At 42.0% G+C, this 24,423-nt stretch overlaps 1 protein-coding gene across 1 annotated transcript; it reads left to right on the top strand.

Annotated features, from left to right (window-relative positions):
* Positions 1 to 541: 541 nt before the first annotated feature.
* Positions 542 to 21,957, top strand: syk (spleen tyrosine kinase). The gene is made up of 16 exons (XM_080794411.1): positions 542 to 758; positions 2,782 to 2,906; positions 3,851 to 4,039; positions 5,193 to 5,327; positions 5,855 to 6,015; positions 10,465 to 10,603; positions 11,511 to 11,586; positions 12,535 to 12,545; positions 12,702 to 12,764; positions 13,004 to 13,070; positions 13,545 to 13,704; positions 14,831 to 15,040; positions 16,895 to 17,087; positions 17,856 to 17,993; positions 18,561 to 18,673; positions 19,120 to 21,957. The coding sequence occupies exons 2-16, from the start codon at positions 2,838 to 2,840 to the stop codon at positions 19,190 to 19,192; spliced, it is 1,797 nt and encodes a 598-aa protein (XP_080650537.1). The 5' UTR covers positions 542 to 758; positions 2,782 to 2,837; the 3' UTR covers positions 19,193 to 21,957.
* Positions 21,958 to 24,423: the final 2,466 nt, after the last annotated feature.

The following is a 24,423-nucleotide window of genomic DNA, read 5'->3' as shown; positions in this document are numbered from 1 at the left end:
ACGCGGGACAGCACGCCGGAACCGGGCTGGCACCCTGGGCGCGTTACTGTGGGTCTGGAACTTCCGGGAACCCCCACAAGGAGTTACACCACTCACTTCACACGGGTGTGATTTTATGAAAAATAAATAAATAATTAAGGTGTTTATTTTTTTACTTTATTTGTAGAGGGCAAGGATAATGTTTTAAGGCATATTTGTCTTATTAGCCAGGGATCCTTTTAAGGTATTTTATCAATAGTTCGTTGTAACAAAATAGTTGCATCACAACCAAACACGTCAAACAGTTGTGTTGGTTATGTCTGAGTAATTGAGAAGGATAAAGGTAGAATTGTGTGTATAGGCATTAATCGGCCCTGTTATCAATTAATTGGTGTCTGCAATTATTGTCCCTGCCTGTGCTTTTTCCTGTTGTGGTGTTGAGGGAGTATTTGGCCTATTGCAGCGTTTTTAAATAAATTAAGGGAAGTCGAGGCCACTCACAAGTCACAACTCAAGGAAGTGCGTTGAAATGAGGAAGCATCACTTCATGGTTGACTCTAAAAAGGATAGTTCATCTCATGCATCGCCTGTAAAGAAAGTCCAGCTTCTTTTTCACTTTGTTGGCCCGTTTGGAAGCTGTTCTTCAGCATGAAGGCAGTCGTTTAGGATGCAAAAGGCTGTTAAGGTTGACCGACTTGCATGTTGTTGAAAGAACTATACAAAGTGACAGGGGGAGAGGGTGCGATTATTTCAGCTCACTGACCTCCACACCAGATACTGTGAGTACACTTAGTTTTTTTGCTTTGGCTTGCTTTGGCATCTTTGTTTGTTTGTTTGTTTTTTGATCTACAAGCTCACAACGTGTCACAATTGCGATGCATTGTGAGCTTGTAGATCGGCTATTTTGGAATTACAGAATAATTAAAACAAGGACTTAAGTGGTGAAACCATTTTAGTTTTTTTCTCTCTCTCTCTCTCTCTCTCTCTCTCTCTCTCTCTCTCTCTCTCTCTCTCATCTTAACTAGAAAGTGACTCGGATAAAAGAGCCATTCTCCAGGCATGAAAATATTGCTATCAAAAGTATCTGTGGTTAAAAGTACTTATTTCCTATTCTTTAAACTACCCAAAATTACTGTATCTATACATATTGTACAAGGGATGTATGAAACGTTTTATTATTTTTTGAATGGAATAGACACTATACATTTGTATTTAATCATCCCTTATGGTCCACCAGATGATATCAGATGGGTTGGGCAAAAGTTGAGCCATTTTCTTTTTTTTCTTTCATATGCTTTATAACATTAATAACATTTTAATAACATGGGTCTGTAACTCTGAGAGTGAACAAATGGAACAAAATGGACCCTTATAGGTCTGTAACTCTTGAGAGTGTGTACATTGAATCAAATGGACCATTGCAGGTCTGTAAGTGTGGGAGTGTACAAATGGAACCAGCCATAACTATTTGTTTGAGACCCACTGGACCAGATTATTTCAAGATCTGAGCTAGACTCTGGGATGTGGATGGATGGGGAGATGATTCCTACAATATATAATTTACATTTTAAAATGTATGCATTTAGCAGACACTCTTTCTTGGCCCATTAAGACCAATGTAATCCAACAGTACATACAGTGTAGGCTTGATAAGACAACGCCAATAGCAATAACCAGTAATACAGAAATGAAATATAATGAAAACAGGAACCTGGATCTAATCATGTATCGCATCTGGAGTTCTCAGTAGACCGTTTGTTTAACACAATAACCACACTGACTAAGCTTTTTTTAGACAAAAATGGTGTGTGTGTGTGTGTGTGTGTGTGTGTGTGTGTGTGTGTGTGTGTGTGTGTGTGTGTGTGTGTGTGTGTGTGTGTGTGTGTGTGTGTGAGTCTGTCAGGGCTCCATCCTTGGTCCCCTCCCCTTTCCCCTCATCTAAACCAGTGGTTCCCAAATTAGGTAAACAAACCAACATACAGTACAGGGTATCTGCATATTTCTAAAGTTACCATTTAATTACTTTTAAGACCTTTTTAATAAAATAAAGTCAAATATTGCGTAAGAAAGAGGCAGACATTGTGACAATAGCCGATCTTGGACATGCTGCTCACAACACTTCGCACTGTGGCCCCTTTTCCACTGGTGTTGAACCGCTTCGCTTTCTTCTCAATATTGAACCAGTTCAGAGTTGACAATGAAATCAGTTCAGAACCCTAAAAGTTGGTTTGAAAATGGAACCAAAAAGTTGTTCCGTGAAAGTACCAAGGTTCCAAGACTCTAGAACAGAACCATGCAGTTCTAGAACAAACGTTATTTTGGTGGAAAAGGGGCCTGTGAGGAGGAGTTGCGAGCTTATTGTCACAATATTTATCTGTGGAACTGAGTCAAACGAAATGTAATGCACTACAATTCCAAGTGCTTATCAGGTCAGATCAAATATGATTATTTTGTAGGGTCCCCAGTTCAAATTTGATTATTTTGGAGGGTCCCCAGTTCAAATATGATTATTTTGGAGGGGTCACGGCCTGACAAATTTGGGAATAGGAACCATTGGTCTAAAACCCTGCATGTCTGACAACCTGACAACACTTTGCGACACATTGTGACCTGGCTGAGAGATTAACAATTTCTGCCGAATGTTCACCCCCAGGGATGCTAGAGTCATGTGCTTGACCTGTTGAGCGTCGTTATAAAATACCTTAAACACCATAACCCTATACAGTTGCAATAAGTTTAAAAACACACACAAGAAGAGAGAAAATGTATCATCACTTTGTATTTCTGCTTCTTTATTTCCAGGTGACTCAAGTTGGAGTCGTTCCAGCTCCGTCAAAAAGAGACGTTCACGAGCCAAGATGGCCGACAAAGCCACGTTCTTCTACGGCAACATTACGCGGGAGGAGGCCGAGGACTACCTGCGACAGGTAGATGATCTCCCTGTGACGGTTACCGCCCCTGAGAAAACAGACTAACATTGCCAAAGCAGATGTACAAGCTTGTACATCTGCTATTTCTGAATAACGTAGAAATGTCCAGCTTTGAGGGTGTGTGTAAACACAAACATTGTCCTAACACAAACATTGGATGCCATTGATAATGAATGGCCAGTTTTTCGTCATTGTCCTAACACAAACATTAAATGCCATTGAAAATGAATGACCAGCTTTGAGTGTACAAACATTGCGTAAACACAAACATTGAAGATGAAGGTGTGGACGCTAATTATAATTGGCCGGAATGAGATGATGCATTATGATGTATAATAATAAGAGCGCCCCTCACTTCACATGGGTGTGATTCTTTGAGGGATGCTAGCCCCTCCTATATTCATATTTTTGTGAATATAAGGAACGAATACAAATTAATTCAAGGCTCCGTGGGGTGTGCAAGTGATAGAAAACAAGTCCTTTGAGCTACTCCTTTAACACATTTAGCCGGGGACCCCCGGGAACAACCGCCACAGGGACCCCCGGGCGGTCCCCGCACCCCCACTTTGAGAACCAATGGTAAAACCTGTGGTCTGACAATCACTAGTGGAAGTACTCAAATGTTTTACTTAAGTAAAAGTATCAATACTGCAATGTAGAAATACTTTGTTACAAGTAAAAGTCAGGAATTAAAAATGTACTTGAGTAAAAGTTCCCGCCCATTTTGGGCGGGAACCCCTTTTGGTGTTTTAAACATTATGTTATAATTTAGCTATTGAAAAATCGTGAAAATATTTATTTCAGGAGGATTTAGAAGATAATTTTTTAATTTCGATGTCAGGCCTGAATGGGTTAATACAGTACTTGAGTACTGTAAATGTCTGCAGTTACTTTCCACCACTGTTGACCATGACGGCTGCCTGTGTGATCATGTGACACAGGGTGGCATGACCAACGGCCTGTACCTGCTGCGACAGAGCCGTAACTACCTGGGCGGCTACGCTCTGTCGGTGGCCTACAAGCAGGCCATCTACCACTACACCATCGAGAGGCAGCCCAACGAGAAGTTCGCCATCGTGGGAGGGAAGAGCCACCGCGACCCCATAGGCGTGATCGACTACCACTCGCAGGTATTACAGAGCAAAAGTTCCCCTATGAACCTCTCACGGAGAATCATATTTGAACCGGGGACTCCCTCACCCTCACAAGCACTTGACATTGTAGGAGTTGAGGCATTACATTTTATATTACGTTGTTAAAAAAATATTGAAGCAATGAAAAGCATGCTTCTGACAAAACTCCACCCCTTCTCATGTAAGTAATTGACAATATATAAAGTCACAACACCAATTTTGATGAGTCAGTATTGCTTTGTTTTAAAAATATAAGGTTTTCTTCATTTCTTGAAAAATGTATACTTTTCAATTCATGCTAAATTAACATGTTTGGCAGCAAGAACACAGTGATTCTCTGGTAAATACATGGACATTGTATTTGAACACATATGGAGAAACCCGCACTTGGACATGAACGCAGAGAATACACACATTTATCGATAGACCAAGCATAGCGATATTGAACGGAAAAGTAATGAAACTGCAAAATAATGCACACGTAGGCTAGTACTTAGTATTGATAAAATAGATTTTCTTTGCATTGCAAAACAAATGTATAGGGTTAGGGTTAGACTATTTCCATTGCAAACCACTACGATACAATACATACTGTATGATACAAAGACAAACGATATGATATTTTGCTGTTTAAACTAGGGATGTCCCGATTTTATCGCTTCCGATCCGATCCCGATACCTACATTTCTGTGCCGATACAGAATACTGATACTACGTAGTGTTGTGATTTCATGTTGTGTTTATAGCTATCTAGCTATATATCTCGTGTTGTGTTTATAGCAGACTCCTCACTTGTAGTTTGGGCAACTCCAAAGCAAACTCCACATGCCCCAACATTTTATTTACCTGCCATAGTGTCAACCCCCTGACCCCTGTGTCAGATCTGTGGTTAGACTGGCATATTCACCGATACCGATATGACAAATAAGGGCTTTTCCCGATACCGATACAGTATCGGGACATCTCTAGTTTAAACCCATAGTACTGTATATCATCTGCTGCTATGCTCACACCTTTTATATGAAAACCAGACGAGTTCTTCTTCCCTTTCGTTTTATTTTATTTTTTCTTCTTTTTTTTGTGAGCCTGTGATGTGACAATAAAGCCGATTCTTCTGACCCCTCTACCTTCTGACCCCTGTCCCTGTCAGGAGCCAGACGGCCTGGTGTGTCTGCTGCGGAAGCCGTGCAGCAGGCCCAAGAACATGCAGCCCAAGGTGGGTCCGTTTGAGGACCTGAAGGAGAAGCTCATCAGGGAGTACGTCAAGCAGACCTGGAACCTGCAGGTCAGTTCACCACCCTCACAACATGTACCCTTCTTTAGACTGTGTCCTGTGGTCAGTTCACCACCCTCACAACATGTACCCTTCTTTAGACTGTGTCCTGTGGCCAGTGGTCAGTTCACTACCCTCACAACATTTTCCCTTCTTTAGACCACCGTTTCCCAAACAGTGGGTCGGCTTCGCGCTGCGTTGTGCGCTTGTAGATCTGGTGGGGTGTGGCCTGCCTGAAGAGGTTGAGAACCACTGATATAAAACAATAATCTTGTAGCTACTTTGGCTATTTCTCTGGTTTTATCTAGTTGTATCTACTGTATATCTGTATCTCTGGTTATCTGTGTGTGCCATGTTCAGTGTGTTTCAAATTAAGATAAATATAGATGGTGTTGCACCGGATTTGGTGGTGATCACGGTGGTAGTCACGTAGTCGTCAAGTAGGGCATTAATTTACAGGGAAAACCCCCCCACAAAAAGTTAAAAAATACGGCTTCTTTCTGCCCAACATGAACGATATGACTGTGTTGTGCGTACAGGGGCCGGCGTTGGAGCAGGCCATCATCAGCCAGAAGCCTCAACTGGAGAAGCTGATTGCCACCACTGCCCACGAAAAGATGCCCTGGTTCCACAGCGCCATCTCACGCACGGACGCAGAACCGCGCCTACAAAATGGCTCCCGCAATAACGGAAAATTCCTGTAAGAATTTCTCAGATAAATTATCCATTCCCTCGTTTCTTTTTCAGGAAGATGTTATTTATTTCGAGAACAAATGTGGTGCTTGAATTGATTGTGTGATTGTTGCGGTTATAATGCCGATAGGAATCTAAAGAGATAGTTTTTTGCTTATTTATTTTTTTATGATGATTTTTCATCGCGCTACGAGCTTGTAGATCTGCTATTCTTGAAAAATCATGAAAATGTGGCGCAAATCTTTGAATATATAATCTTTCACAGCGAATATTCCCTGGAACAACATATTTTCAGAGGCCATGGGGTTCGGTGGCCAAATCCATATACGTTTGGGGTAGGGGTCCTTGAACCTTGACATGAAATACTTTGAGAACCACTGACATAGAAACATAGCGTTTTTCAGACATTTTGTAGAATCTGGTCTAAGGTCTTCATGGGTTAAATCCCATCTGCAACTTCCAACCTGTAGAATAGTGACACGCCCACTATGGTTCCCAGTTCAGGGCAAGAAAAAATAATTACAATCTTTTGTTCCAGTTCCAAATCAACTTTTAGGGTTCTGAACCAATTCATGGAAACAATCTGAACTGGTTTCAAAAGAACGGAACCGGTTCAACCTAGGTGGAAAAGGGCCAGAGTAATAAATATATAAATTCGATACACAGTACACACATAATAGCCAGCCTCATGATAATAGTTTTGCTACAGTATTCATGGTGGCTCAGTTCATAATGAGTTGAAGGCAGGGATGCACCAAATGGGAAATTATTGGCCGAAACTGAATACCGAATATAGGAAACAGTTGGCCGGAAAACGAATGCCGAATAGCCGAATATGATTAATATGTTATATATCATTTTTCCTGCTGTTATGGCCGTACCTTTGTTGTAGAGCTACATGATAATGGCATGATCATTGACAATTTGGCCGATGTTTAGTTAGTTTCTCATTACATTTGATGCACCCCCAAAATCATGTGGGGATCTTCCCGGGGGTCTAGAGCCACAGGTTGAGAACCACTACCTAGTGGACAGTCTAGGACAGTGACCCAAAAAAACTTTTCTACAAAGCATAAAATTAGGCTTTAACCACTTGAACCCTATAGCATCCCTTTTCTCAACGCGTTGTGAGCTGGTAGATTATCTGTGTTTGGCAGTGTGTCCCTTGGGAATAGTAGAGTTCCACTAAAGTATGGCCTGTTGGGTTTGAGTTTGTAAGTTTAGAGCTGTACTTTCACTGATGACGATACATTTAAATATGTCGTTTTAAACCAGAGGTTTCTGGTTTGTCCCTCTGATGGCAGACCCAGTGTCCACCCACCCTCTAAAGCAAGGGTCTTCAACGATTGCAAGCTGAGGACCCCTTAGCAGAGAGATGAAGCAGAGACCCCCACTACATCATATTTGTATATAATTATGTTGCAGATTAAATATTTTCATAGATTTCATAGATAGCTTCACAGACTTGTTTGACAGCACTATCATTGTGTAGTGTTGTGTTGCATAAATGTTAATGTGTCAGTTAAGTGACAGTCCACTTAGGTGACCTTCACACCAGAAAGCTTTACTGCGACTAAAACTAATCCTGCTGCACATTGTCACTGTCATTGTCACAGTGCGCTTCGTTTGGCAGGTGTGAAGCATCATTCGAATCCTAATGCGCATCAAAGAACCGCATTCTACTCCGACCAAAAACGGGGTTTCGCTTCGCTTCCAATCGCACTTGATTACGATTCGGTGCAGGTGGGAATGCAATCCGCAGCAAATAAAGGAAATGAAGCAAACAATGTGCCGTGTAAGGAGCTAAACACAGTTGGAGACGTAGAAGGGATATTCATTTTCAGCAGTACAAAGATGTCCCATTAGGTTACCATGTGACGTGGTCAAATAAGGAGGCCGAAGCCCTCATCGAAATATGAGGACGAGCACATTAATCTATTGCTTAAGGAAACACATAAAAAACACTGCAGTGTACAGAATATTCTGTCTGTCTGTCGTGCGTAAACATGGAGGGCTGCCTGTCACTGTGAGTGGGGATCCGAGTGGAGACTTTCTTCATCATTCGTCTCCGCTGTGCCTCGTTCATGTGCCCAAAAGAACAGTGGCTGGCACACACACACAGACACACACACACACCCACCCTCACACCACACACACCACACACACACACCCTCACACCACACACACCACACACACACACACACCACACAGACAGTCCAGTCCCCGACGACACAAAAGTCAAAAGTCCTAACTATTACTTGAAGTATATTTTTAACACCATAGCTTTCACTGTGTATTTTATGAATTGAACACATTGATAAAATTCCCTGCTTCGTTTCCTTGCTGCGCTTGATACAGCCAGTGGGAAGGAAAACCGCAGCAAATTAAATATGCAAGAATCGCAACTTCTCCGCCCATTCGCATCGAGTCTACCGAAGTATTAGATGAGAATGTGTCTTTTTCCTTCTACGCCAAACGTCTTTGCTGGAAATAGGCGATCTACACACTCACAACACCAAGTAGTGCAAGGCATTGTGAGCCTGTAGATCTGCTATAGGGTTCAACTGGTTAATGTAAAAATATATTTCACACAAAGATTGGCCGGCCCCCCTGTAGTAACTCTTCCCCCTGTTGTATTAAATTTGAATATAAAAATATATATTTCAGACTTGACTTGGATTGAAAGCGTGGTACAGTTTGAATGTTGCCACGGCCCTCCCTCACTTAGCCCCATTTAAACTGTGTGTGTGTGTGTGTGTGTGTGTGTGTGTGTGTGTGTGTGTGTGTGTGTGTGTGTGTGTGTGTGTGTGTGTGTGTGAGAGAGAGAGAGAGGGGCAGAGAGACATACAGTACAGAAGCACTGTGGTTTCCGCTGTGACAGGTTGCAAATAACTTCCTGTATAGTGACCAAATACATGCTAATGAGCTAACTGTAACTTTCTGTCATGAAAGCATGTTTGAAAACAAGCCCAAAAGACAAAAGAAGCAACTATAATAGGCCACATGAGTACTTTAAACCTATATACTATATACTCTATGATCGGCTATTTTCACAAAATCTTGAAATAAAATATGGAATATTTGGAAGATTTTTTGAAACACAAATCTGGTACGGGGCTCCCTGGCACAAAACATTTCCAGATGGGGGTTAGAGGGTCCTCCTTGGCACGAAAAGAGTTTGGTGACTGTAGCCGTCATCCACACCACAGTGATTATTAATTCACTTATTTCTTCATTCAGGTGATTGCTTATCGGGGATAACGGCTAAACACTATTTGGCTGGCAGGCTGCTAAATAGTGTCAGTAAAGTGAGTTTATGGCACTGAATGTGAGACTTCCTCATAGGTAGAGATAATCTATATACATTGCATTATATTTTCACTGACAATATTAGAGACCAGAATGGAGCTGCCCTGAAAAACAGGATTTGTTTGCTGCTAAAAACCTCTTCATGTCAAGGAGTATTTTGTTGCCGACCCCCATCTCAAAATATTTTGTTCCAGAGGGACCCCCCCCCCAGAAGCAAATAATTGGGTGAAAATGTTTGCTATAAAAATCAAGATTTCAAGATTTTCCAAACATATGTAGCACAGTGGCTCAGCCTCAATCGTTTTTTCGGTCACTTCAATTCTGAAAAATTTAAACGGTTCAATTTGACCATAGTACCGGTGTATCGATACTCTACCTCTCCCGTTGGTTGAGACATACAGTACACCAGCGCCGATACACGCACACACGACACAAGACACCGGTACACAGCGCAGTCCCTCCCCTCCTGACTCACACTCCAATGATGCTGGTGTTTTTTCTCCTATTCTCCGCTCCGCTGCGTTCTTTAAGGTCACTCGTATTTCTATTCATGTAAGATAAAGTCTCATCAAGATGGCATGTGCGGAACCTTCGCAGCCTGTTCTGATAGATAACAAAAAAGCAGAAGTGCTGTTTGGAAATTGCTGCGTTCTGTGAATTTGTTATTTCACTTCGAAACCAAGGTGATGGGGTTGACTATGGTTAGAAAGACATGAAATACTGTTGTGCTTCACAACTTTACTTTCATGTGTACTTTGGTTTATAATCCGTACTATGTATTATTGTTACTATGAAAATGTATTACGATTTGTGCGATTTACACATTATTATATCCGGCAACAAACACTGAAAGGCCATGTAAGAGTCTCTACAGCTCTTTTTAAAGTAACACTTCTCCCCTTTTGCAACCAGATCTTATTTTAATGATGTTTGGGAGACAAGAAACACGTTCCTGGGGTTTATATGTGGGTAATATGGGTTTTTAGATATTTGAGTATGTGTCCATGATGTCATGGACACTGGGCTCACTTACTACATGTTGTCTCAGTAAGACATCCCCCGCCCTATCCACATGGAGTGTACCAAAGTATTATGGGAATTGTGTGTGTGTGTGTGTGTGTGTGTGTGCGTGTGTGCGTGCGTGTAGAATCCGGCCCAGGGATGAGAAGGGTTCGTACGCTCTTTGTCTGCTTCACGAGGAAGCGGTCAGACACTATCGCATCGACAGAGACCGAAAAGACAAGCTGTCCATTCCTGACGGGAAGAAGTTTGACACCTTGTGGCAGGTCAGTAGATTACACCTTACTGTATTGTATATACTATATAGTATACCTATATGAGCCCAGTTTCTAAATGGATTGATTCGTTTGACTTTTCAGGCTTTCACAACTCACCAGTGTTATGACATTATGTTCGACATAGTTTTAGTTTTTGAATAAAACTCTTGCTGCCAGCCAGTGACGTAAACTCTGTGGGGGCCGGGGGGGCCGGGGCCAACTCTGTGGGGGCCGGGGGGCTCCCATGAAGAATTTGTAACTCCTCTTTTGCCCTCACTGTCTGGGGGGCGGGGGGTGGTGGGGGGTGGTCGTTGCCTGTCCTGAGTGTGCTCTTTTACGTTCGTACAGTTCAGGCTTTGTTTTAACCTGCCAGGTAAAATATGCATACAGTACTGTACCCTGCTCACTTGTTCACAATGAAACCACCACCAGCCAAGATGAGGTTCATTCAGAGGACAGCTCTACAGTGACAATTATAAGAACTCTACATCTCTGCTGCCAGCTAGAGAGCCAGTGAAAATAGGCTATTTTCGATTAAAGCGTTTTTGAAGTGGTCAAACTAGCACATGTCGTATCCTCCAGAAACCCCTGAGTGATCACTGACATTCATAAATGCAAATGTTATAGGTTTAAAAACTCAGTCTGCGATTTCTTCAACTGGTCTGCTGTATGGATACTAAAACATAATTTACATATTGTGACAATTGTTTATGAAACACAGCACTAGTGTGTAGGGCTCCTTTCACAGTCGTGAGATTTTATTTTTGCTTTAATCCCTGCTGTCTGTCTGTCTGTCTGTCTGTCTGTCTGTCTGTCTGTCTGTCTGTCTGTCTGTCTGTCTGTCTGTCTGTCTGTCTGTCTGTCTGTCTGTCTGTGTGTGTGTGTGTCTCTCTCTCTCTCTCTCTCTCTCTCTCAGTTGGTAGAACACTACTCCTACAAACCAGACGGTCTCCTCTGTGCACTGACAGAGCCATGTGCACGACCTGAGCGATGTAAGACACACACACACACACACACACACATACCTGTACACACACACGCGCGCGCACACACACACACACACACACGCACACGCACACACACTTTATATCTTGAAACATGAGATCTTACACTTGCTGAGAATAGCCGATCAACAACGCGTCGCAGTGCGAGTTGATGCAGTACATTTATTTGAAAACATTAGTTACTAGTTACTTTTTAGATTTGGATTATTGTTACAAAATATACATTAACCCTATATACATTCCGGTGACACATAGATCGGCTGTTTTCAGCATGCAACCAAGTGGAAAATCAGGCATTGTGACGCCATCAAGGTAACCTGACGCTGCCAGATCCAAAAAGCTTGCTACACAAATTTGTTTCACAGCTTATTTGGATCTGGGATCTCGGGAGCCAATTCGATGACGGGGCTGTTCCTTTTTTTCAAGATACTTGGTAGATGATTGGATGGGACCGTCTGTCTATCACCGTGTGGGCGTGCAAACACAACCAATCATATTGACGTGTCTGTATAGCTTCACATCCGGTTTCGCACACATCCCGCCCTTAGCTCACGCTGATTGGTTCGGTACGAAGCAGATATTGGACTCAGCTCAACTCCGTCAGAGATCCCAGATGAGTGTTGTGTTGGGGAATATGTTTCCCCAATACCGCCCTCATCTGGCAGCGTCAGGTTACCATCAAGGCGCTGTCAAAATAAAAAAATTATCCACAAAATAAACTGTAGATTTATATTTACTTTACTTATGACTAAAACTAGAGTAACAGTAAAACATTTCAGATGACTAAAATATGAGTAAAACTAAATTAAAATGTATTAAAAAAAACTATGCCTGGCGTCTAATTCATAAATGTCATGGAATAGATCATCATTGTGTTGTCTATTAATGACTAAATGTATTTTTTTCATTTTTATAAATGTATTGCTGGGATTCCAGGCGACCACCCTGTAAGTATCATTCATACAATTACACATAACATGTTACAATAACTATACTTGACTCATGAGTCATGACGGATTATGACATTTGTCCAACACATGAATCCAAATGAATAATTCATATTAATGTGTTCAATAACATAATATCCTGGTGCTTCTCTGCAGGGAGGACCCTTCGCAGATCTCTTCGAAAGATTCATGCCCTCTTCCTTAGCTGCTCGAATGAAGGTACTGTAACTGATTCTCATTGATTGATTGATTGATTACTAGTTGCGATGTAGTGTCTTTCACCATAGAATACTGAATGAATGAACTCAATCTTTGAGGGTAACCACATATTTTGGCAGAAGTCGTGTTAAGAGATTATATTACTTATAATTATAGTTATAGATTAGATTTTCAGACATTTTCTTGACGCGTGAAGGTGTTCTGTGTCGTTTTGTTTCCCGTCTAATATTGTGACACAGAACTGGAAACCCTCACACAAAACCACGGAGAGCGTCAACCCGTATGCTATCAGGGTGGCCACTAGAGGTACACGCACACACGCACGCACACACAGTGGCACACACACACAGTGTCACACACTGGAATTTTGTGCAACACCATTTTTCATTGCAATTGTGGTCCAATGAATGGATTTTAAGGGGACATTTTTATTATATTTTTTGGCGAAGAGATTTTCTGACCCAAAAGAGAAATTAGACTTTTGCCCGAGTCCCAAGCTAGTGAAAATTGCAGATCTACAAGCTCACAACGCCGTCGCTTTGCACTGCTTGTAGATCTGCTGTTTTCACTATTTGTTTAAATAGATCTTTTTCATTTTATTTATGAAACACATTCACTTGCCATTGACGGAATATTCATTCATCATTGCTGGCGTTGTAATGGCTGATTTTACACTGGAAATAGCTGATCTACAAGCTCACAATGACCTTGTAGGTCTGCTGTTTTCAAATACATAACATTTGAGTGTGTGCATGTGTGTGTGTGTGTATTGAAAAGCAGAAGCCATGCCCATGGACACGGAGGTGTACGAGAGCCCCTACGCCGACCCTGACGAACTGAGGAGTGGCAAGGTGGAACGCCACCAGATCATCCTCGAAGATAGAGAGCTGGGCTCCGGGAACTTTGGCACCGTGATACGGGGCGTCTATAAGATGAGGAAGTATGTTCAGAAAATGAAAAATATAAAAATTTCAGGAAATGAAGAAAACCGTATATTTGGAAAACAAAGCAATACTGTGTCATCAACGTTGGTGTTGTGAGTGTGACTTCATATATTGTTAATTACTTGCATGAGAGTTGTGAGGTTGTTGAGGTTTTGTCCGAAGAACTTTTTACTACTTTTCTTTGGTGCAATATTGTTTAACCAACACACAGACGTAAAGGGTGTTCAATAGCACTGATTTATGCAAAAAAAAAACTAAAAAATGGAGTTGGGTGCTCTCTTCCCGACAGCAAAGCTATGCAAATTACATGTCATGATTATTGTTGCAGAAGTAATTGCGATTAACGGTTATTATCGCGATAATCAAAATATGCTTAACCCATTTCGACCACAAAATGATCTGTGTTTGGCCATCGACCCCATCTGAAAATATGTTGTTCCAGGGACCCCCCAGAAGCAAAGATTTGAGTTAAAAACGTTCGCTCTGAAAAGAATATATATTAAAAGTTTTGAGGCACATTTTCACAATTTAAAAACAATTAGCAGATCTATAAGCTCGTAGCGCGGTACGCTTAAAACACCAAAAGGGGTTCCCATCCTGAATGGATTAACACTCAAAATGCCACTGTTGTTTAACCACTTGAACCCCCATTTCCATCCCTGTTCTGAGAGGAATTTGCACCAAAAATTGCAGACGCTTTCTTTTATCACGATAAACGATAACGATTATGGTTCCATTCCTAGTTTCAACACTCCTGACACTGCTGCTTGAAAACAGATACCTCACGACAACCTTTAGCCGATCTACAAGCTCACAACGCGTCGCACTGCAACGACTCGCACTGCGACGCGTTGTTGATCGGCTTTTTTCAGCAAGTGTAAAATCAGCCATTATGACGGCATGAAGGCCCACCAAAAATACATTTTAGTCGACTAAATCAACTAGATTTATTCAGCTAAAATCGTATGATATTTTGTCGACTAAAACGAGACTAACACTAAAACATTCCAGGTGACTAAAATGTTATAAAAGCTAAATGAAAACTATAGAGACGAAATGACAAAAACTAAAAAACAAAATGCTGCGTGTCAAAATCAACACTGCTCGTCCGTCGTTTTGCAGGACGGAGAAGACGGTGGCGGTGAAGATCCTGAAGAACAACAACGACGACCCGTCGGTGCGCGAGGACATGCTGCGCGAGGCGGACATCATGCAGCAGCTGGACAACCCCTACATCGTCAGGATGATCGGGATCTGCGAGGCCGAGAGCCTCATGCTCATCATGGAGCTGGCGGACCTGGGCCCGCTCAACAAGTTCCTGCAGAAGAACAAGTGAGTGCTGCGTCCGTCCGTCCGTCCGTCCCCCTTACCTCAGTGGTTTCCACACCGAAGTGTCCGAAGTGCGGGTACATGCTTTGCGAAAATGCGATGGTCCGACGTGCGCTACTCCCGTTCTTATGGTTAGGTTAGGGATTGAGGTTTCGGATCAATAGTATGTTGGAACTAAAGCCTGCACCCGTTCCAGGTGGTCCCCAGCTAAATGATGGGAAGTTGGTAACCAAATGGACCCTTATTAGATCTTTAAAGGAGGACTGACACGCCCCTCGGGAGCTAATAACTGCTATCAAACAATGCTATCATGATTCTGACGTCAGAGTGGCGAGGGGCTTTCCCCAAAGACTTCTATGCGGGCTCGCCGGGCTTGGTGGCCGTGGTAGCATAGCAACTTATGCTACTATTTTGGTGTCACATTTAGCTTGAATACTGGGTGAAAGTCTCATGCGAAAAATTATTTTTTCGCAACATTGTTCAGGTGAACTGTGTGTTTATGCTTGTTCATTGTAATAATCAATATCGCTATGATTATTTTATTTATCGCCGCGTCGCTCCGCATGACAACATACAGTCTAGCCCGTCTCAGATGCAGGCTGCACACACACGGACGGACGGACGGACGTATAGTCTCTGGTCAGGTCCCCGCATTGAACTGGGCATGTGTGTACGCACACACACACACACACACACAAGACACAACTTTTAGCCGTGGCTATAGTGCATGACAGCGGGGAAGAGAGCTAAAGATTCCGTGCCATTGCATGTGTGTGTGTGTGTGTGTGTGTGTGTGTGTGTGTGTGTACACACATGCCCAGTCCCCCGTAGAAGCTCATGATCTCGTCCGCAAGACTATGCCTCGGCATAGCGATATTTATTATTACAATGAATACAAACATAAACACACTATAGTTCACTTGAACAATGTTGTGGTAACTAACTACGGTATTACAGAGTGAGAGCGAGGGTGTACATGTCAGCCTGCGGCTGAGAGGGGAAAAGAACAGTAGTCGCGCTGCGGGGCTGCTCTCACAGCGGCCAGACAACAGCAGACCGTCCGTAGTCGCGACTGTCGCGCTGCGGGGCTGAGAGGTCTCAGAGCGGGCAGACAGGGGTGTTGGCGACCGGGGGAACATGGGACTTGAGTCCAAAATTTGCGCTTGTGCTGCAGTTCCCCTAAAAAAACCCACGCCAACCTCAATTGCATTCAAACTAAGCATTTCTGGCGAAAAAATATTTTTTTTCAATTACATTTATAGCCAATATGACGCTAAATGTACCGTCAAAAACGCTAGCCTGACCTATAGCCACTTGTTGCTAGCGCCGTAGCCCCGTTTCAAACTGTTTCAAACTGTTTTCAGTCAGACCACGTGATGTGCTGTACCACCCATATTAATTTCGGGGCGTGTCAGCGGACCTTTAACTCTTGAGAGCGTAAAATGAAACCAAATGGACCCATGGGTCCATTTGAGTAAAATTGGGTCCAATTTTTTTCAACAACTTAATACTTCCGAAGGATAATATGAGCATCAAAGCAATATTTGAAATACAATTAATTAGCACATGCATTCCATATATTCCATAGGGCTGGACCACAGATGGACTTCAACTTGTGACGGGAGTTGTTCCTTTTGAGTGAAAAATTACCTATTTCTAAAATAAATAAAATATTTAAGGTGTTTTTTATTTTTTAGAATTTAATTATAGAGGGCACTTGACTTATAATGTATCAAGGCATATTTGTCTTATTAGCCAGGGGTCCTTTTAAGAGATTTGTGGGAGTGAGTCTGTTCTGCCTGCTCGTTGACCACTTCATTGCGGATCCCTAACAATGGCCATCATTGTTCTGTACAGGCATCTAACAGTGAAGAACATCACAGAGCTGATGCACCAGGTGTCCATGGGCATGAAGTACCTGGAGGAACACCATTTTGTGCACAGGGATCTGGCGGCCAGGAATGTCCTGCTGGTGACTCAGCACTACGCCAAGATCAGTGACTTTGGTCTGTCCAAGTCTCTGAAGGAGGAGCAGGACTTCTACAAGCCGGTATACAACCTGTGTTGCCATGTCTGCTTATCAACTTTGACTGACACCCGCGATTCAGTCAAATGTCCCTCGCCGCCGGCCGTAGAAAAGGTTTCGTTTATTTTAAAAACGCTGAAATTCAGTTCAAATTGACCGGAAGTAAAGAGCCATTGCTGATGTCCAGATTGGTACTTTCTCTTTCATCATAAACGCTAATAACCGAGTGACCACAGATTTTTTTATCGATCTCCTAACATCAACGTTTTGTTCAATTACCTCAATATGAGCCTCAATTCCAAGAAAAACGCAGCTAACGTTCGCCGCCATTATAGGAGTCTATGTAGTGGCCATCTTGGTGAGGTCCAAAACACAGAGCCGAGGGCTGCCTAGCGATTTGGAACGCTACTATACGTTACATATAAAATAGGCTATTATGGATTAATACTGTAATAACCTAATACCTCGTCCAAAGTCGTTTTAGGCGATCTGTGCTTTAAGCGACTTTTCCTGTAATTTTGCTTTATTTGGGCTTGTTTGGTTCTCAAACATTTTCATGTCTGCGGACTCCCATCTAAAGGTATTTCGGGACCCCTGTACCAGATTTGTGCTCTTAAAAGGTTTCAAAACATCAAGATTTATTTTGGAAATGGCTGATCTACAAGCTCACAAAGCGTCAATCTGCTATTTCCGAAATATCCAACGCTCATGCGGCTTAATAGCGTGTTGGTGCGTGTTTTTGTAGGCTTTTAGTTGCTGACTCCCAGATTTGTGTGCCCTCGTCCGTTCTAGGCGACCCATGGGAAATGGCCCATTAAATGGTACGCTCCAGAGTGTATGAACTACCTGAAGTTCTCCACCAAGAGTGATGTCTGGAGCTTTGGGGTGCTGATGTGGGAGGCCTACTCTTATGGACAGAAACCATACAAGGTAGGAGGCCTACTCTTATGGACAGAAACCATACAAGTGTAGAATTATTGTAAATTAAACTCTCAGTCCTCAGTAAACTTACCTTTGGCTCTGTACTTGGTCTGTTCTTTTTCCCTCTACACCAAACCTTTTTGCCGAAGATAGCAGATCAACAAGCTCAATGTTCCCCACAGAATAGAGATGCTAGGTTGCTAAGTGGTTAAGTGAAGTGAAGTGAGGAGCTCATCATACATCATCATACTCATTCTGGCCAATCACAATTTGAGTCCTCACTTTTCCGTCTTCGCTTTTATCTTCAATGTTTGTGTTTACACAAACCCAGAAAGCTGGGCATAGGAGGGGCTAGCGCGACTTAAAAAAAAGCAGCACCACCCCCCCCTCCCTCCCTCCCTTCCCCCCTCCCCCTCCCTCTCCCCCCCCCCCCCCCCCTCCCTCTCCCCCCCCCCCCCCCCCCCCTCCCTCTCTCCCCTGTAGTAACCCTGAGGACCAACTAGGGGTCCCAGATCCCGCCTTTTCTGGGTGTTGACATCAGTGACGACCTCATCACTGTATGTCCATTGTCCACAGGGCAAGAAGGGGACAGAAGTGATGGAGATGATCGAACAAGGCTGCCGGCTGGACCCCCCATCCAACTGTCCAAAGGAGATATACGAACTCATGAAGAACTGCTGGACGTACAGGTGAGTGACGCTTTCAAACTGGCATTCGCCAGTAATGCATCGCTTACAGAAATTACATCATGTGGCAGCCAAGTCTATGGAATTTTAATGTTTGTTTAGAGCACTTTTAACAAAAAAACGCTTGCCAGCCAAGTCCATGGACTTTATTGTATAACGACGTGAGACATCATATGTTTTTTGCCTTTATTGAAAGGGTACAGTAATTAGACAGGAGAGGGGGAGAGAGATGGGGAGTGACACGCGGCAAAGGCCGTCGGGCTCGGGAGTCGAACCCGCGGCACGCCATCCGGCTGGCTTGGCAGCCTAGGTGCCCAGACGGTTGAGCTAACTGTCCGGGCCAGTATTTTCGCCTTTTAATGACATGGCCAAAATAGGGACGCCTGGCTGATCACAGCATTCACGCTATAACAAACAGGCACTAATTGTAGACATGTTGTCCCTTCCAGCTCAGAAGAGAGGCCTTCCTTTGCTGTCGTGGAGCCCAGGCTACGGGAGTATTATTACGACACGTACAATTAATTCCCGTTCATACTTTGTCGCGCTGCCTGTCATACGACAATGCATAACTTAGGCTTTAATTAGTTAATTAGCCTCTTCGTCTTCCTTCCAACATTCAAGACTATTACAACTATGCAAAGATTAGAGAGACGGACCGTTCACGATGCTTAGTACTGGAATGTAAACATGCATGAAAAGGTGCTGTAAGTGGTGTTTTGGGGTTAAGTAAGTGTTAAATGTCTCTATATTGTGATAGTAACCCTACCTTTAAAATTGAAGCAATCTCTTCGGATTGGGTGAACATGGCAACCCACCTAAAAAAAAAAAGTATTAAAGACCTGGAGAGACGGAGAGACTCTTGTTACTGAACAAACACTCTATAACAATGATTACTATCACAATAGAGAGCTTTATCTTTTAAACCAAAGACATTGAGTTTTAACCCTAAAATCACTTACACCATCTTTTATTGTTGAATAATGGAAATGTAATGATTTTTTGAATGCAACCTTCTATTCATTACAGCCGCACTATGTAACCTTTTAAAATTAATAATATGTAATTTTGTCCAATCTGTATGTTTATACAATATACCTTATGCAATCTGTACGGTAGAGTATGTTAATACAATATAACTTATATAATTGCGGTGGTTGTGTTTCGTCTCCCTGTCCTTCTATTTGAGACATTTAGATTGTGTCAAAGGTAGGCATGTAACGATTCACTCAACTCACGATACGATTCGTATCACGATATGAGGTTCACGATACGATTTTTCACGTTATTAAAAAAAGTATATATTTTAAAGAAACATTACCGTTTCTTTTATTTTATATAATTTCCCCCCTGAGATTTTTTATTTAACTACATTGCAAAAGAAGTAGCATTAGTTTTGACAGTGCAGAAACATAATTGCCTTCCTTGATGAGCATCAACGACCAAAAGAATATGACTCGCATGTCACATCACACAAGCCCCCCCTAAAAAAGGAAAATTGAAAATCGATTTTTTTTATTTCAATGAATCGATTCGAATCGATTCATATCGTCGGGATTAATATCAATATATATCGATATATGATATATCGTTACATGCCTAGTCAAAGGTCATGTCTCACCTAGACACAGGATCTGACAAAAGAAAATCCAAACCGGGTTCAAATCCGGGGTGGAAGAAGAAAGTTAGTTAATGCAGTTTTAAGTCTGACCACGGACCAGTAGTATCTCATGTTTTAGTCTTTTTTATGTTGGTTTCTTACTTGTATTTAATGTATTTTTGATTCACTGTAAGTAAGAGGAAATATTATATAAATGTGGCTTGTAAGATACATTCTGCATGAGGTATGATTTCATTGGTTATCAATCTATATTATGGATTTGTATTGATACAAACAAACACCTGATTTACACGTGGCATTTTTGATACACAGACATGCTTATTATGCAATTTTCTAATGCGTAAATAATCCCAGTAAATTCTTCACGATGCATCTTAATACTAATGGTTAAATGTATGATCTGGGCACTTTTTAAACTTTCTTTTAGTTATATTAGATTTATTTTCCCTTTTTTATTATTATAAAAAAAATTGAGCTAGTAATTTTGCTATATTTAGCACGGGACATTAACATACCGCAGAGTATGTGTGTGTGTGTGTGTGTGTAGCATTTATGCTAATTCATGTTTGTGTTCACAAATCCACACTTTTTTTTCTTACATTTGTCTACGGGTGTCCACATGAGAAAAGAATAACCCAGCGATATATGGTGACAATTCAGGTATTTATTTTATTCAGGGGTGGCAGTGGCTCAGGGGTGGAGTGGCCGGTAGAACAGTGACATTCTAAATCTTAGACGGCTTGTGCTTATAACCACGCCCCGCTTCTGTGGTCAACGTGGAAGTGCATCTCGCCTACAACAACTGCAGACTGTTTTTTGGTCGAATAGTTTTTGACCACGAGGGGGTCTCAAGGGAACTTGAGTTGCGAAGTTCGATGGCGCCGACTCAGCACCATTGGAGTTGCGACCCAATGGGGACAGAATAGTAAATCATGTTCTGGCGTGAGCGTTTGCCCCAACTGCCACTCAAAGTGGCTACTGGCCTACTTGCATGTTCTCCCCGTGTCCCTTAGGGTAGGTACCTTCACAAAAAACGTGCAGTAAACCTGGTCTCTTAAACTGGTTGGAATAACGTGTTCCTTCCACATACGTCCAATCGGGGACACTCCCCCGTCAGGTGAAAAGAAGTGGCGCCAGGTTAGGGGAGGGAGTGTAGAGCCCAGGATTACATTAATTGACAAAAACAAATGGGTTACAAAATCGTGGGCAAAAATTATAAACCAAAAAAGTGGCTACTGGCCAATCGCAGTGCATCCTTGCACAAGTACACTGACCAATCACAAGCCGTGTAGGGTTTTGAATGACACGGTAGAGCAGCCGGATGGGAACTGTGAAGTTCCCAGTTCGTCCCCAGAGTGTCCTTGAGCAAGACACTGAATCCCTAATTGCTCTCGATGTGCAGGTTGGTACCTTGCATGGTTTCCTCCACCATCGGTGTATGAATGTGTGTAAATGGATGATTGTAATGCACAATCTATGTAAAGCGCTTTTGATGAAAGCACTATATAAATGCACCATTTACCATTTATTCAGAAACTGGCATCCATTGCATCACCTTTTTATACAGACAGAGTTTTATACATTAATTAATACATGACGTGTGAAGAATTATTATGACAGCAGACCATTATGCAAGAGTAGCAATTTCAACATATTTGGACTGTTGATGCATAGCATGACTTATAAATAAAGCATGTCTGCAAAGTATAATTCTCTGTGTCTAATTTATAAAATAATTACACACTTACGTACTTGTTGGTGAACAGGAATTTAATCCCTATAAAACATTGTTGACTGTCGTCCTCCAGGGGACTGTACTTGGACCCCTCCTTTGTCCCAGTACAACAAATCTCTTCCCCGAAATTAGCCGATGTACAGGGGTGCATACTTAGTTTAGACTAGTCATTGGTTAGACATTGGTTAAGGTTACTTTAGGTGTGCTGCCCCGTGGTATGTTAGGTTACCGTTTGAGATAGGTTGTAGTTGTAAGACTAATGACTGGTCTAACCAATGACTAGTCTAAACCAAAAACTGTCTAAACTAAGTACTGCACCCGATGTACAAGCTTGACCTCGACTATGACATGCCCCTAACACACAGTCTAAAGGTTTTCGAAGTTCTGGTATTGAATGAATCCCTCGCTAAAATGAAACCTACAATTTATGAGTTTTGTTTTCCTCTTTTTTTATTGTCTTCACAGGCACAATTTCACACTTTTTTAAAAATGTTTACCCCCCCCCCCCCGACCCCGAAATAATGCTGCCATTGACTCGCGAGTCGTGACCCCAACCCAACCCTAATTTTATGCACATAAACCGTGCACGTTTGGTGCGCATTTAGTCTAGTTGTAACAATTATGGTTAAAATGTTTGTTTTTTTTGTATTTCACTCATTCTGTTGAATTTTATTCAAGTGTGCAACCCCCCCCAACACACACACACGTACACACACACACCAGGAAATCTAACCCTGCTTCTAAGTGAAACGTTTGAGCACGTTTTCCAGCACCACAGTGTAATTAAGTGTATGGACTACGGTGGCAAAAACGTGCCGGGTTTGCTAAAGGTTTCATTTACTAAACTGTCAAGATACAGTATGGCTGTTTGAAGCCATGCACAGTCAGAGGTAAGTTAATTGTCTGGAGCCTTCACTGTGGCGTCTGGGTTGCAGAGTAGACTGTTTAAAGCCAGAGGGTCAAGCGTGCAATTATCCTCCTCACCGTGTTTTTGCAAACTGCTAATTGGTGCTATATTTCAACATGTCAGAAGGTTAAGCCATCTTATTTGTCCATTAGAAATAAATACCTGGGGCGGACGCACAGCACTATCGGTATTGTCAATATTAGGTCTGCAGTTATCGATTATTTTATTAGCAATTATTCTATGGATGACTTTTTTTGATTACCCAATTAAACTTGAAGTGTGCTTTTTTATTTGTTATACGTATCAATGAATCAACATAAAAAAATATAGATTTTGTATAATGCATTAAATTGATTCGCCTGATTAACCACATGAAGATAGATACTTTATTGTCATCAGGATACACACACGTTTCATATGACATGAAAAAACTAAATAAAAAAAAAAACTTAAAAAATATATAAAAATCGACGCCTCTAGACCTGAAATCACGCTGGCTCTGGACACTCCTGTGAAATAACTTGTCATCCCCGTGAATTACATTTACTACAGCAACTTACATTTATGTAAAATCTTTCCGCCTGAGATACAGTATGTCACGAGGAAAACTTGAGAGATAGAGTTTCCATATAGAGAGTATTTTGTACTTGGCGCATTCTGGGGGGAAACGTTCACGATCCACAAGCTCACAATGCGTCACAGCGTGATTCGCTGTGAGCTTGTAGATCTATTATTTTTGGTGAAGATATTTGGGGCTATGTCTTGCACCACCCCTTACCCCCTTACGGTATATCCCTACACTTTTAAAATGGTTCAAAAAGCCGATCTACAGACCGACTCGCAATGTCTCGATGTAGATCACCTAGTTGGACATTTGGAAATGTTTTTCAAAATAGTAAAAAATGGCAAATGATTTTCGGGATAAGGTGTAAGGCAAGATAGGGCCCTTAGTGTACTGTAGGCTGAAGAAGATACACCAAATAGGCCTACAGTGCAACTCAGGTTTCCCAAAGTTCAGAGAGTCTAAGTGGTTAAAGTGAAGTGATAATGATGAATTGAATTCCAAATATTATCAAAGACTTAGGTCACCGGACCACACTTTGAGAACCAATTAGCTACAGAGGGTTTGCAAAATGAAAAGGATTAGACCTTAGCCTAGACAAACCCCACTCAGGACAGCAGTGAGTTAATTCAACGTCATTTGGATGAATACCAATGAAGTCGCTTTTACCAACTCGCACCGGATGTACTGCCGGCTGAACTGCTCAGCCTGGTATTCCTAAAGTAACCTAAGTAAATTATGTTTAAACGGTTAAACTATTAACTATTAAAAACTATGCCTAACCCTAAACTTATTTCTAACCTTATTCTCAGTAAAACAAAATAAAGAATACAAGAACCGCCACACCAATGCGTTCGGCGTGAGGCTGGATGGAACACTTTTAAGAATGGCCGTCACTGCATGTCATGAGCACCGACTTTTGCAGTCAATT

Source organism: Protomyctophum bolini, assembly GCF_963924005.1.
Source record: "Protomyctophum bolini genome assembly, chromosome: 22".
NCBI lineage: Eukaryota > Metazoa > Chordata > Actinopteri > Myctophiformes > Myctophidae > Protomyctophum > Protomyctophum bolini.
The sequence above is the reverse complement of the archived record's forward strand: the minus strand, read 5'-3'. Positions and strand labels throughout refer to the sequence as shown.

Coding starts and splice junctions, on each gene's coding strand:
- syk (XM_080794411.1), top strand. CDS start 2,838: ATGGCCGACAAAGCCACGTTCTTCTACGGCAACATTACGCGGGAGGAG. Junction 5,328..5,854: donor AGCAGACCTGGAACCTGCAG/GTCAGTTCACCA, acceptor TTGTGCGTACAG/GGGCCGGCGTTGGAGCAGGC. Junction 12,765..13,003: donor CCTTAGCTGCTCGAATGAAG/GTACTGTAACTG, acceptor ATTGTGACACAG/AACTGGAAACCCTCACACAA.